The 15912-nt window shown below is 41.0% G+C and overlaps 1 protein-coding gene across 1 annotated transcript in view; it reads right to left on the reverse strand.

The window, feature by feature from the left end:
- Positions 1–8534: 8534 nt before the first annotated feature.
- bahcc1a (BAH domain and coiled-coil containing 1a) overlaps positions 8535–15912 on the reverse strand; it is a 104585-nt gene continuing 97207 nt past the window's right edge. The window contains 4 exon segments of the mRNA XM_080448481.1: positions 8535–12360; positions 12827–13063; positions 13724–14095; positions 15223–15599. Coding sequence (XP_080304607.1) covers positions 12151–12360; positions 12827–13063; positions 13724–14095; positions 15223–15599 — 1196 coding nt within the window. The 3' untranslated portion in view covers positions 8535–12150.

Genomic DNA, 15912 nt, shown 5'->3' on the forward strand with positions numbered 1-15912 from the left:
CTCGGCTGAGAGGTCTCAGCAGACGTCTTGAACTCCGCCAATCTCCCTCTTTTATCTGCAGCTAAAGCTCAAGTCTGCAGAGAGCAGCGGAGAGAGGATGCTGGGAAATATGAATTCATCTCGACACGAATGAATTCAGATCAGTCTAGAACTGTTTCACCCTCTTATTTTACTATATTCAGTGATTGCTACCCAGCTGTGTAAATGTGTTATGAGTGAGCACATTATGCCAGCTAGATAGCTGAGACCCCATCAAATCCAATTCTTCCCCAATACCAAACTCTCATGGGTAAATTGCCCCATCGCAGACAATCACCCATAAATATGGCAATTGCTTTTTTTGCTTGTTCCCTGCTTGTACCTGCTGATTTCTTCTCCTTTGACTTTCGCTTTTCATTTCCTTCCCCAGTTCTGCTGCAGCGTGAGTCCATATTGCTGTCTAACACAGAGGAGTTTAGATAGAGAGAGATGGTATCTGATGATATCTGGATAAAACGTGAAGGAAATTATACTATATTGTTGCTGTCGGGCAGAAACCTTGTATCTCCATATTTAAACTTTTTTAAATGTTTTTAACAAATGACAAAAAAACATAACTACATTTGATCCATTGGAACACAGGTTATTATTTATTTTTACATTTCCTGAAAAGTAACAGTTTTGGACAAGGTTTCCAACCGACAGCAACGATAGATTGACCTAATATATGGATATTGTATCATTATTGTGGAATGAGACTAGATATCGTCTGGGTGAAGTGTTGTCTTTTAATGGTTTTAATCACTTAAAGGGATAGTTCACCCAAAAAAAATCTTTTTTTTCTATCGATTAGTCACCCCATGGAGACTTGAATTCATGGATATTTTTGTTTTTGTCGCATTCCTAAGCCAATAATTTGATGACCAACAGACCGGTAGGCAGCGGTTCCGGTAGGAGATACAAAGGAGACTCTTTGTGGCTCCTCACTGAACCGCTACCGGTCATCAAATTATTGGCTTAGGAATGCGACAAAAACAAAAAAATATCCATGAATTCAAGTGTCCATTGGGTGACTAATCGATAGAAAAAGTCATTTTGGGGGTTAACTATCCCTTTAAGCCATACTTAAAAAAAAAAAGAAGTTATACCTTGCTATTTCCGCAATTTTTCAATATTTTTGAAAAGTAGTATGATAATATCGATATCTGGGAATTCGGTCAAAAAACATCATGATAGTTGATTTTGTCGATGTCGCACAGCCCTAGTCTGACCCATGAACGTAATGGGGCAGCAGCACTCAGCTTACGGGCATATCAACATTGTTATGTTGTCAAATTGTCAACCCCCGTGTGAACGGAGTGGAAATATTACGTCACAGTATGTTAGCACCATATGTAGTCAGGAGCAACAGTAATCCCATGTAATACTGTGAAAAGCTCTCTCAGCATAGCTGATGCAGAATCTTTACAAGCCACTGATAATGAGCAACAGAGAAATGGATTAGGGTGCAATGGCTGGATATATGCCATGGCAAGCAATGCACAGTATGAGTAGTTGTACTGTGTGTGTGTGTGTGTGTGTGTGTGTGTGTGTGTGTGTGTGTGTGTGTGTGTGTGTGTGTGTGTGTGTGTGTGTGTGTGTGTGTGTGTGTGTGCGTGCGCGTGCGTGTGCGTGTGTGTGTGTTTTGTTGTGTGTCGGTATGTTTGTGCAATACATCTCTGTGATGAAACAGACATTCAGGAACAGCAGGTGGTTGAGTATTCAGATCACCTCTGACAGCCTGTCATTGTGTATGCAGAATGCACAAAACGCACGCATTCAGCTCTCGGAGGTGTCGAAATGCGCTTCAGACTGCTAAAAAAACCCAGTCCTTAATCCAAAACCTAAACAAAGATGGAATTATCTTTTGTTGCCAAACTGGAATTCATAATGGAGGGAACAGAGCACATGCATCAATTGGCCTGTAATTTGAAGCTGGAAGTATCGACTAAATAATTGCCTCTCTTTTCTACTGTTTGTAAATGCCACAGTAGAGCTTTTTATCATCAACTACTGTATGTCAGTGCTCCAAAACGGATGTTTACGGGACATTACATTTCAGACTAACTAAATACTTTATTGTTATTTGTCCTAAATAATAAGTTACTTTATTGAAGGTATCTTGTTGGAGTAGTCCAAAATGTCAGCCCCTCACGCACGCACGCATTAATTTATTGCTCAATCCTAACCCTAGCCGCAACCTGAATGGTAGTTCCACGAGGAAAAGTTAAAGTCCAAGGCCAGCCTGCTGACAGGTGGTGGTCAGGCCGTGTTCAACAGTCTGATATTGCCGGGTGGAAGCTGTTCATAAACATGGCGTTTTCAATAACGAAACGTCCTGAATAATTTTCTAGGTAAAAGTATGTTTGTGAGGTACCAAAATCTTCCATTGACTTATATAATTAAAAAATCACACCCAGTGTGAAGTGGGCGGTGTGGTCACAGTGGTCATCACAGTGATGGAAGTTCACTTAAAGAAAAGTAATATTGTGGACCAACACCCCTAACTTAAAAAAAAAACAAATGTGTTTTTTTAAGTGCATAGTCCTATTTATAGGGCTATGCACATGTGTCATGTTTCACTAGCCAATCACAGTCCTGAATAGACTGTGATTGGCCAATCACGGTGCAGGGTTAGGGGGGTACACTGGTGGCCAATCACAGCGCAGGGTTGGGGGGGTGCAATGTCCAAACCTCACATATAGGGGCGGTTTCACCGCCCAAAAATATAAAATTCTAAACTTTTAAAGTGAAATATTTCTATAACTACAAAACATTTAAAAGATTCATATACAAGCGGCTAGCCTCCACTGGACAGCCTCCACTGGACAACAGTGGAGCGGCTAGCCTCCACTGTTGGCTAGCCGGCAGCCTGAGTGATTAGGGCAGAGTGGGGCAGGCGGTCAGACCAACTGGGTACAGCTGGGTGGGGTGTGGCTTGGGACTGGGAGTAGGGACCTCTCCTACCAGCCTCTCACACACTCTCTCTCTCTTCCCTGAAAGCAAGATCTGCTTAGGGTTGCCTCCTGGCTGGTGGGGCCATAGACATATAAAGGTAGACGCCTCCTTCGGCTCTGAGGCGTGCGTATCTCGGCCGTGCTTCCACTTCCTTCCGCTTCAGCAGGGCAAGCTGGAAACTTCCGTGTGCGTCACAGAAGGGGGCGTTCGGTAGGCCAATCAGAGGCAGGTGGGGCGGCTCTTTTCTTAAGAGGCAGCCGCGCAGCAACTAGTCAGTTAGACGCGCTGTGATTGGCCAGTAGTCAACGCGATGTGATTGGCCAGTTTTCAAACAGCCCTGCGGAAGATGAGGCCAATGAGGTATCTAGGTTTCTATATCTATTTGTGGGGCCTAATCCTTTTGTTTAAGTTGCCTTTATACACCTTTTTATACAACACTCACACAGCACATTTCATACATCCATACACTGCAGACATAACTGATTACTGACTTGCTCACACCTCATACCAGTATTTAAGTTTTAATTATTGCAATTCTTTATTTAATTTAGAACAATAAATATAGTTTAAACGTTTCGCTTGTTTGTGTACTCCCTTGTTTTGCCATGTGTTCCCTAGTACATGACACAAGTATATAAATAGTATACCTAAGTATAACCACAAGTAAACTAGTAGTTTACTGAGGATATACTTAAAAGTGTACTTAAATTAACTACAAAGTGGGCTATAAGTATATAACTAGTACACTAGCAGTATATAGATTAGTGTAGTTACAAGTATATAAATAGTATACTTAAGTATAACTACCAAGTAAACTAGTAGTTTACTGAGGATATACTTAAAAGTGTACTTCAATGAACTAAAAAGTGGGCTAGAAGTATATAACTAGTACACTAGGAGTATATAGATGAGTGTACTTGTGGTATACTTGAAAGTATACTTCTGTAAACTAAAATATGACCTTAAAGTATACTTTTGTAAACTAAACATGTTCCAATTCAGCCAAAGAAAGTATACTTTCTAGTGTACTACAAGTACATTGTTATTAGTATACTTACAATACTTGTACTTATACTCAAGTATACTTAATAAAATGAACTTGAAGTATACTATTTTTTGCATGTCCACAGTAAGGTAACTATGGAACGTGATAACTTACCTGAATTTTGATGCATGGACAATGTCCTATGATTTATTTTCTCCCCCTTGTCTCTCTGTTGATGCCATTTAACCTGTCATAAGGGACAGTCTGACACACTGTTGGAGCCAGGACTTGAACCTCTAACCTCCTGCTTACCAGCAGTCACTCTACCCATTGAGCTGAGGTTGGGAGTGTAGTGTCAGTGCACTTTAAAAAACATGTTTTAAATACAAATCTTTTTTATGGGGGGCCAATTTGGGAAAAAAATATATATATTATTTTTAAGTTTTACATATAAATCTTTCTCATGGGGGGCCCTGACACTACATCTTTTCACATGGGGCCTTGACCTCAAAATGTTTTAGATCCAAGAATATTATAGAAACAGCTGTAGGTGAATGGATAGAGTGGCTGCATAGTGAGCCGAAAGTTACAGGTTCAAGACCCGATTGCTGCAGTATGATCCTGAGCAAGACATACTCCACTGCAATTATTTGGTAATAATACTGGTACTTTTACTTGTAACAAAGTATTTCTACATTGTGTGCTACTATTTACTTAAGTACACAATGTGACTACCTCTTCCACCAGCGCTAGTAATAACAGAGAAACAATATAAATATTATATGAATATCACTCAGTGGTGAGCAGTACTCGACCATAGCTGAGTGGTCAGTGAGCTTACCTGGGGAATCCAGAGGCTCTGGTCGATCCAGATTCGATTCCAGGCCAGGACACAGGTTGAGGTGTCACTGAGCAAGACGTTGGAGTTGGAGTGGAGTTTCTAGGTGAAAGTGTTTTTTTGAGGTCCCAAAATCTTCCATCGGCCTCCATTATAAATCTCTGAACTTTTAAAGGAGTACAATTCTAAAACTATGAAACATTTCAAAGATTCCTTTTCAGGCAAACATGTCCACATTAAGATGAACATTTTTAAGTTTGAATGGGGGTTCTAGGTGTAAGTATGTACTGTAGGACTAGTAGCCTGCCAAAGTTTGTACTTTTCCCCCATTAAATGTCCATTGCCATTGAGAATGCATTGGGCGCTTAAAGTTAAATATTTCAAAATCTACAAATCATTTCAAAGTAAAACATCTCAAGGATGCATGTCCACAGTAAGGTGGAATTTTTGAACTGTGAATGGAGTTTCTAGGTGAAAGTGTTTTTTTGAGGTCCCAAAATCTTCCATCGGCCTCCATTATAAATCTCTGAACTTTTAAAGGAGTACAATTCTAAAACTGTGAAACATTTCAAAGATTCCTTTTCAGGCAAACATCCACATTAAGATGAACATTTTAAAGTTTGAATGGGGTTCTAGGTGTAAGTATGTACTGTAGGCCTAGTAGTCTGCCAAAGTTTGTACTTTTTTCCCCATTAAATGTCCATTGCCATTGAGAATGCATTGGGCGTTTAAAGTTGAATATTTCAAAAACTACGAATCATTTCAAAGTAAAACATCTCAAGGATGCATGTCCACAGTATGGTGGAATTTTTGAACTGTGAATGGAGTTTCTTGGTGAAAGTGTTTTTTTGATGTCCCAAAATCTTCCATCGGCCTCCATTATAAATCTCTGAACTTTTAAAGGAGTACAATTCTAAAACTATGAAACATTTCAAAGATTCCTTTTCAGGCAAACATGTCCACATTAAGATGAACATTTTAAAGTTTGAATGGGGGTTCTAGGTGTAAGTATGTAGGCCTAGTAGCCTGCCAAAGGTTGTACTTTTCCCCCATTAAATGTCCATTGCCATTGAGAATGCATTGGGCGCTTAAAGTTAAATATTTCAAAAACTACGAATCATTTCAAAGTAAAACATCTCAAGGATGCATATCCACAGTAAGGTGGAATTTTTTAACTGTGAATGGAGTTTCTAGGTGAAAGTGTTTTTTTGATGTCCCAAAATCTTCCATCGGCCTCCATTATAAATCTCTGAACTTTTAAAGGAGTACAATTGTAAAACTATGAAACATTTCAAAGATTCCCTTTTAGGCAAACATGTCCACATTAAGATGAACATTTTAAAGTTTTAATGGGGGTTCTAGGCGTAAGTATGTAGGACTAGTAGCCTGCCAATTTGTGCCTAAGTTTGTACTTTTCCCCTTTAAGGACTACCAATCAATATGTGTTTCCTGCACTATCTGTACCTGAACATTAGTGGTTTTGCAAATGAACATTAGTGGTTTTGTGAGCCAGTTTTTCCAAGTTGCAATGTGACATAGCTCTGTTAACACAATGCTGTACCCCCTCCAACTGTACATACTTTCCCCATTTTTTCTTAAATTGTTTTATTATGCTTTTGACACTTGCTGTGGCAATGTAAACGTACTATGTTTTCCCATGCCATTAAAGCTCCATTGAATTGAATTGTCTGCGTGTGCGTGCGTGCGCACATGCGCGTGTGCATGTATGTGCTTCATGTGATTAGTTGAAGGTAAAGACATACTGTAAACAAATTTGCATGGAGAATCCTCAAACAATTTGATGATAATACCAAACATTTCTCAGTTCATCCTATAAGGCAGGGTTTCTCAAAGTGGTTGCCCCTTGTGGGTTTATCATACAAGTATACTTATTCAAGTACAGACATGCACTCAAACACACACACACACACACACACACACACACACACACACACACACACACACACACACACACACACACACACACACACACACACACACACACACACACACACACACACACACACACACACACACACACACACACACAGAGCAGTCATAGGCCAGACAGGGTCAGGCAGAGGGCGAGACATTTATGAGGTGTAGATATTTGTGCAGGGAAGCATTCCTGGCATTGACACTGCAGGGCGACACAGTCTGAATGCTGGGCAACCTGAAACCGGGGTTATTATAGTTAACTAAAAACTAACCAAGTAATAAAAACTAGAATTGACAAAACATTTTTGTCAAAATATATATATATAAATATATATATATATATATATATATATATATATATATATATATATATATATATATATATATATATATATATATATATATATATATATATATATATATATATATATATATATTGTATTGCCTATATTAAAACTATATAACATTTTAACAAAACTAACCAAAACTAACTAAAATCATACAGGAAATGTTCTTAGTTTTAGTCTAATTCAATATTTTTCTTAATAAATTGTGAAAATACTGTAGCCGATCAACAAGCTCAAAAGACGTTGCGTGAGCTTGTAGAATCAGCTATTTTCAGCAAAGATTGGATGTAGAGGCCTAAGTATATAGGGTTTAAGTGGTTAAGTATTGTATTGTATGCATTATGCATTGTATTTGTCAACAAATATTCAATCAATGAGTCACCCTCTCTTGGACTCGAGAGTCAAATTTGCTGTAGTGGCATTGTCGACTTGACTCAATGTAGAAAATCCCCAAATATGACCTTGTTTGTTCCGATTTAGACGCCGGACGGACCTTTATCTCTACGTTATCTGCTTAGCACAGAGAGGTAATGAACCAGACCCATCCCACAACATACTGTACTGTATGACAATCGTCTAAACACTCCCACTCCTTTCCCATCGTTATCCTGAACCCCAGCAGTGAGTGTGGGAGTCCCTCGTGCCCGCATGCCGCCCCGCTGACGCAGGAAGGGCCAAGGCTCCGACACGGGGCAGTGGCTGTGGCCAACACAAAGGCTGCAGTGGTAAACAGCCAGTGTTTGTGTTCACTGTGGCCACTGCTGGAGATGACTGATGTGCCCATTAACCTCCATGTGGGCAGAAGGGGAGGGGGAAAGGGGGGGGTAGGGGGTGGGGAGTGGTGTCGCCGGGGCTCGACGCTGGACAAAAAGACCCCTGGGCCAAACAGTGAAAGGTCACTGACCCATATTGTGCCTCCCTGGAGCTATGCCAGCGGGGTTATTGCGCTGGTTTCAAGAGATGGCCTTTGTCAAGTCTGATGAGCAGAACACAAATGCGCAGATGATGTTGTGGTTGGTGTGATAGGATGATTGGATGTACCTGCTGGTTCTCCTGGCAGGCAGGGGACACATTGTTGGGACTGCATGATTCTGCAGCATGCAAGGTGCTGTACAGTAAACTGTGTCAACAACAGAAAAAAAATATCCTCACAAAATGCAAGCAACCTGATTTTCTAATCTGACGCATGGTGTTTCATATTCCACCAGAGAGCGCCCTCTTTTATGACCGTATCCACTCAGGAATATTGGCAAAGTACGCACACCAGAGATCAGAAATAATCAGGCTATTGAATAGAAATAAAAGTGTTTCAAGTTTTTGATATTTATTTTTATATGCCATCTATAAAAATCTTACTAAAACACTTTACATTTTTTAATGTAAAATTTCCAACGCAAATACAGAATTTACACATTTACATTTCTTTAAGACATTAACACTCTGCCATACACCCCCCCCCCCCCCCAGGTCCCAGAACAAAACATGACTTCATTACTCAGAAAATAACTATGCCATAGTTGGTCATTTAGTGTGTGGGTTCATTTTGGGCAGCCATGTGAGTTTGCACCCGACCCTTAGATACATTTAACAGGGAACCAATTCCTTTCAAATAAAAAATATAATAAACATCATCAATGAATCACTGAAATCCACATCAAATTTTGAGAATTAGTCAACATCTAAATATTTACAGAGCTTAGCAGGGAAACTCGATATACATTTCTGATACTTTCCGACACATCTGTATATTTAATTCCTAAGAACCAAAGGCTTACTTAATCTTAGTTGAATCAATGGATGTAATGTCACATCATCTTTTTTTTATATTATTGTTTATCCACTCTCCATTTTAACACATTGACAAACTCAGTAATTCCATTACACATTGGTGGGCAAAAGCACCATTGCACTATAAAATCAGTATTCTGTCTTTGGTGCTGATGGACCCTTTGGACAAGCAAATGTTATTTCTTCTAAGGCATTAGCTTGGCCTAATTATCTAACCTTAAAATATCCAACAATTATAGCACCCAAGAAGACTCTCCACAACTACTTATAAGGCCTGTCTCTGTCATTTGGAGACTTTGAGAGATTTTCAAATCATTAGTACGGGACATTCAAATATTACCCAATGGCCTTGTTCTGGCACACAGACACACACAGACACACGCACACACGCACACGCACACACACACACACACACACACACACACACACACACACACACACACACACACACACACACACACACGGCTTAGAGTGTGATAACAACTGAGTATTTTCTTTTTCAGTAATTTCCCAGTTTGATGCTTAGCACAGCATTGATTTACAGTTGAGGAAAACAAAACAAAAAAACAAATCTTAAAATAGAGGGAGAGGTGGGAGAATAGCTGGGATTATCAGGAAACCCTTGATGATGGGGGGGGAAAAGGCAGGAGCTGTAAGATGAAGGGGACACAGTGAAAACAACAGAAAGCATTCAGAGAGGTTTATGGATGAGAAGAATCCAGTGTTGCTTTATTTCTTTTCACTAGTTGGCCTCTACTACAAGACCAGGGGTTTTATTAAGAAATGTAAATGTGACATCACGCCAAGACGAAAACAAAACCAAAAAAATGTCACATTCTCATAAAGCGCTCTTGGCATGATGAGCAAACAGCAACATTGACAATAAATTAAAAAAAATGTGATGAACAAAATAAAAATTTCAAAATAAAAATTTGTGAACAAAGAATACTCAGGATTGCATATCAAACAATGTAAGACAAAAGACTGACAAAAAATGTACTTGGCACCGATAAAATAAACTTAAGAAATATTCAGATTGAGTGAACCTATTCTAAGTGACTCTGATTGTCCTTCACAGTTAGAGTATGTATTTGTACTGTACAAAATAGACACAGATGGCTGATGAAACTATAATGGAGAAATTCCCCCCAAAAAATCAATACTCAACCCTCCTGCTTTGCCAGTACCATGACCTTCTGTCACTTCCTGTCCAGGTGGCCGTTTGCTTCATAATCTTTTGCACTAAACAAAGCCGCAGGTGCATGTGCAAGAAACCATTGTCACAATGCAAAGCCAATACATTATAGTGGAGGACAAGTATACGCAAATTACCCAGTGATCTCTGATTTGATTTCAGTATAGGTGCTTGAGATATCTTAAATTTAAATAAAGTAAATAAAGATCTTATAGACACTTTGGTATTTTACAGGCCTTAATGTGTTGAAATGTGCACTTCTCGAGTGCAGTGCAACACATGTTTTCCTTAACAGACCCAGTCTTTTTTTTCTAAATCATTCTAAATCAAGTTGTGTGGACATGATTATAGTGATGCCAGGACACTCATCACACACAGACATTGTGTCAACATGTACAGTATATTGACCTTGTTAGGGGCTATCTTAAGGATTGCTTATACTTTGCGGTGTCACACGCTGAAAATGTCAGATGTACAAGCTCACAGCACGTTGTGTTTTGATCTTGTAGATCGGCTATTTCTGCCGTGACATAGGCACGCAAACAAGCATAAATCCGGCTTTATACTTTGTTGCATGACCCTTTCATAGCCAAAGAAAAGTTTTGTCTTTTCAGTGCGACTTGCATCACCAATTTTTGTTTTCGCTGACCGACACTCGTCGAAAGGGTCATGCAGACCGTGTATAAATTAAGCCTTAGTCTCAATTCTTCTGTGACCCGTGATTGCAGCCCACTGGTATCTGCCTAGTGTTGATGACCAAATGAAAAGGTACATAAATAAAAAGGTGTTTTAAAAAATAGGACATCAAATATGCAACATATTGAACATAACACGACATTCTTACAAAAAGCCACTTGACCTATATATTTTTTAACAGGATGACCCCTCTCTCTCAGAGAGTGAATCTTGTCCTGTTATAGACTAAATCCTTCGCTCTTTGACTGTGCTGTCTATCTGTTTGTTTGTCTCCCTCTCTCTCTCTCTCTCTTTCTGTATCTCTCTCTCTCAGCAGGGCATGTGCAGTGCAACACTATTTTCAATCTTATTACCCAAAGGAAAAAAAAGCAAGCAAAAAAAAGAAAAAAAGATATTCTACACCCATAGAAAAATAAATCAATTGCAAACATGGAAAGATACCTCTTATATATATATACAATAGACTTCTATATAAAATAGCTTTTATATACATATAGACAACAGACAACAATACAACTGATAATTGAACTGTACAATGCACACCTGAACAGTCAAGACAGGCGAGAGGTACTGAAGTGTATGGCTTGATTGGAAAGAATTCAAAAAATATTTACAGACATCAAACGTTATCTACATCCTGTACACAATTTCAACATCCCTGGAATGATGAGGTCTGGGGGAGAAAGCCCCCCGCCTCACTTCTCTTTCTCTCTCATTCCCTTAGGTAAGGCTACCTCAAAGAATTGGTCCTCAGAGACCAGGAAAACCTTCTGGTACCTTGCAATGTTCAACGTAACTCTCAACTCTCCTTTTGGTGACCTAAATGACGGTTGGGAGCGCGGTTCCGCAAACCAGACACAAAGTTTTCAGTCACGTAATGATCATTTTTTTCTCTTCTATTTCTTTTAAGGAGATGAGAATAGACCAGCGAAAAGCAGGTCAGTGAATACTAGGTTGCTGGTCAGGTGAAACCCGACTTTCTTATATAGTTCTCAAAGAAAGGGGCGTGCCAGAACTGCGTTCATATAGCTGATGGTGATTCCCTTTGCCTTCCATGAAGGGAAATGCCTGATTTCTGCACGGCCACGTGCCATGTCGCTCGCCCCCCAAAATAGCAGATCTACAAGCTCACACGAGCGTTGCGCTGTGATGCATTGTGACGCGTTGTGAGCTTGTAGGGCGGCTATTTCGGGCGGTGCGACACCGGCGAGCAACTAAGTATAAATCACCCTTAAGGCTCATGTGCTACAGTGTGCAGCCTCACACTACCTGCAACGGACGCCTGGGGGACACCTCTCTTCTACCTAAGTGCCGAAGGGTCCTTCAGGTCAAACTTCAGTAGTATCCTCACGGGGAAGGGGGGTGGTGGGGGGGGGGGGGTTTGGCCTCAGCAGAGGATGGACACCCCCTCAGCAGTGACCAGCTGACCGCTGGTGGGGTCGTATGTCCCAGCCAGGTAGTAGAGATTCGGGGAGGCGCCGTTGGGCCTCTGGCCGCGGGTCAGACGCTCGTACTCCGCCCTGCTCACCACCTGGCACTTATGGGAGATTGTCTGGACGTCGTTTTCATCCTCATGGCACGACTGGTACAGGGCATGCTGCAGGACAGACAGAAAAAAAAAACACATTGTTGTTGCTTCGATGCGCTGCGAACGAGAAGAGCTTGGCACAAGACTAAAGACGAGTTGTCTAGTTGGTCCCAAGTTTAAATGAAATGCCGATTGTCGATTCAATCGATTGTAAAAAATAATCAATAATTTGATAAAATTATCGATTAATTATCTATCCCTATTTTGGGCATGTTGTTATAGCCGAAAACCTTCAAAGATCTACAAGCTCACAACGCGTCCCAAAACGATGCATTGTGAGCTTGTAGCTTGGCTGTTCTTATTATTTTATTATTATCTAACACGATTGTGTGACAATAAAATAGTGGTCAAAAACGGTCAAAAACGTAAAATATATTTAAAGAAAATCTGCTTCTCGATTACTCGATTAATCGAAAGAGTAATCAATAGAATAATCACTAAGAAAATAATTGCTATTATCTGCAGCCCTACTGACCTTGCCGTCGCGGTGCCTCTTGCCCAGCTTGGTCTCTTCAGGGTGGTAGAACCACTTGACCTTGACCACCATGCTGGAAGTCCACGACTCCCACAGGTTCTCTATGCGGCCCACATAGGGGAGGTGGGGCCGTCCGGCGGACAGAAACACGGCACAGTCTCCCACCGTCACCGTGTCTTTGCCTCGCACGATGGCCTTGTAGAACAGCTTCTTGGCTTTTCCCTTCAGACCACGCCTCTGTGAAGAAAACAAAAACCACAGAGACAGGAATGAATGTTATGTTATATCAGGGGTTCCAAAACTTTTCTTTTAGCTTGATATCTCCCCGGGGACCCAATTGTACAGCAATACATTATTTAGCTTAATGATTTCTTTTAACTCACTGAGTGCCAGAATTATTTCTGGCTATTTCTGGCCAGTGCGATTAAAAATAATAATAATTCAAAGTAAAAAAAAATTGCTTAGGAAGCGAGATACAGCCTTTTTCAGTTATAAGTTAAACAAGGAGTGGACGGAGCTGCAAATCTTCAGATAATGATATCTTGGGTTCTGAACTCAATTATTATTATTATTATAATTTTTTTAAACTATTTTTTTCAAAAACACGTCAAAGACGTCATTGGCACGTTGCGCCATAGCGGTAAAACACGTGACACACGTCAATGGCACTCAATGAGTTAAAATGTATGGAATTATTTTGAAACGTTTTTAGAATTTGTTTTGAAAATGTATGAAATTAATTAAATTTTTTTCATTTAAAAAAAAAATTATACAAATAAATGTACTTGTATATCAAGCCGCTTCACGCTACAGAAACAGGAGATATGCTCCTGACCTATAGGCCACATGGCTCTGGAACCGTTAGTTCCCAAAGCTACTTACTACTCTCCTCCTCACCTGTGTGGGGTTTCCTGACCACCTCCACATCTGTCGCCCCGAGAGGAAGGAGGACATCTTGGGCCGGGGCAGCAGGCAGTCGTCTGGCAGCATTCGGGGCTTCTTCAGCAGCTCTTTGGAGGGTCTGGTGGTGGCGGAGCCGCCGCCGCCGCTGCACTCTTTCCGTTTCAGGGACTTGCTGTTGGAGACGTGGTCGGCGGCGGGGCCTCCTTTGGCGTTGGACACGGCCATGGCTTTGGACACAAACGAGTGGCGGTGCGGTGGTCCTGAGGTGGTGGCGGCGGCGGCGGCGGGTTTTGGGGGGGACTGGAGCAACCCCCGGTGGGAGGAGGACAGGCAGCCCCGCAGCATCAGGGCAGAGGCGTCCTCGTCCTTTGGGAGTAGGCATGGGACAATTATGGAATTTTGTTTTACGGTACGATTACAGTGAGAGATATAATCGCGGCTTCACGGTTATCACGATTATCAAGTGTACATTTTATCAACAACACTTTGGAAGTATAAAATCACATGAGAATTTGTAAATTAGAGCCTTTTTTCTTTGTTGCAGTTGCTGCCTTTCGAAACACAATTAATTCAGTAGTGAAATAATACAGTAGCCAAAGTACACTACAAAATAACTAATACAAATAAACATTTTAACCACTTAAACCCTCTAGACTTGGACCTGAAAGTTGCAGACTCACTCCCAACCTTCTGCTGAAATCTGATGATAGGTTCTTAGTTTACGTATGTATTCGTTATTATTAGATTATTGGTTTACTTATGTATTACTTTATTATTAGATTACTATTTTTATGCATTTGATGTATTACTGATGTATTATGATGTATTATCTTGTGTCCTTGCTTACTGTAAGTCGCTCTGAATTAAGAGCGTCTGCTAAATGCCCAGTGGTGGAAAAAGTACTCAAATTCTTTACTTAAGTAAAAGTACCAACACTGCAATATAAAAATACTCTGTTACAAGTAAAAGTCCAGAATAAAAAATTTACTTGAGTAAAAGTACAAAAGTATTGGCATCAAAATGTACTTAAAGTACCAAAAGTAAAAGTACTAAATATTTGAAAATAGCAGATCTACAAGCTCACAACGCGTCGCAATGCGACGCGTTGTGAGCTTGTAGATCTGCTATTTTCAAATAGCCTTCGTATAAAATAGGGTTAAAGTGGTTAACGTATGTTTCATTATGTCATAATTTACATCTGAAAAGTAACTAGTAACTAAAGTTTTCAAATAATTGTAGTGGAGTAAAAGTACAATATTTGCCTCTGAGATGTAGTGGAGTAGAAGTAAAAGTATTGGAAATTGGAAATACTCAAGTAAAGTACAAATACCTCAAAATTGTACTTAAGTACAGTACTTAAGTAAATGTACTTAGTTACTTTCCACCACTGTAAATGCCTAAACTGTAAACTGTAAACTGTAAACTGTACTCTGACCGCTTTTTCCCCCTCTACACTCTTCCGATCTACAAGCTCACAAGCTTGCGAGCTTTACCTCGGAGCTGTAGGAGGAGTCGTTGTCGGAGGAGCACAGGCTGGAGCTGGACAGCGAGCCGGACGAGGAGGAGCTGGAGGAGCCCGAGGACGAGGAGGAGACGGAGAGGCGCGAGGAGAGGAAGCGGCCGCTCGCCCTCAGCCCTCCAGAGGCGGCCGCCGCCGCAGCCGCCGCCGCCGTCACCGCCGCCAGCGCGTCCCTCCTCCGCCTCTCTTCTTCCTCTTCCTCCTCTTCGTCGTCCAGGTCAGAGTAGGAGCTGTGGCAGTCTCTGTGGGAGCTGAAGCCCAGGTCTCCATACTCGCCCAGAGCCGGAGGCCCGCTGGAGGAGGAGGAGGAGGGCGGCTTCCTCTGGGGAGGGGCTCCCTTCAGGAGGAGCTCTGGGAAGGAGAAACAGGGATGAATGTTAGTTATAGGGGCGCAACCAAGCCCCCAGAACCGAGCAGTGAAGTGCATTGGACATGTTGGCCGTTCATAGGTACTGCAGCTTATTACGGCTGGGGCCAGACACATGAACGAGCGAAAACGGTTTCGACCAATGGGCTCGACTAACAAGCTTGCGCACGGGGCAACTCCAAGTGGACTTCCGGTTTATAATAATCGATAATCGATTTTAATAAGAAATAATGTACAATAAATTGGGAGGGGGGGCAAAAAATGTTATTGAAAATTCGTAAAAGATTACGAAAATAG

Source organism: Gymnoscopelus braueri (assembly GCF_963280865.1).
Source record: "Gymnoscopelus braueri genome assembly, chromosome: 13".
In the NCBI taxonomy this organism is placed as follows: Eukaryota; Metazoa; Chordata; class Actinopteri; order Myctophiformes; family Myctophidae; genus Gymnoscopelus; species Gymnoscopelus braueri.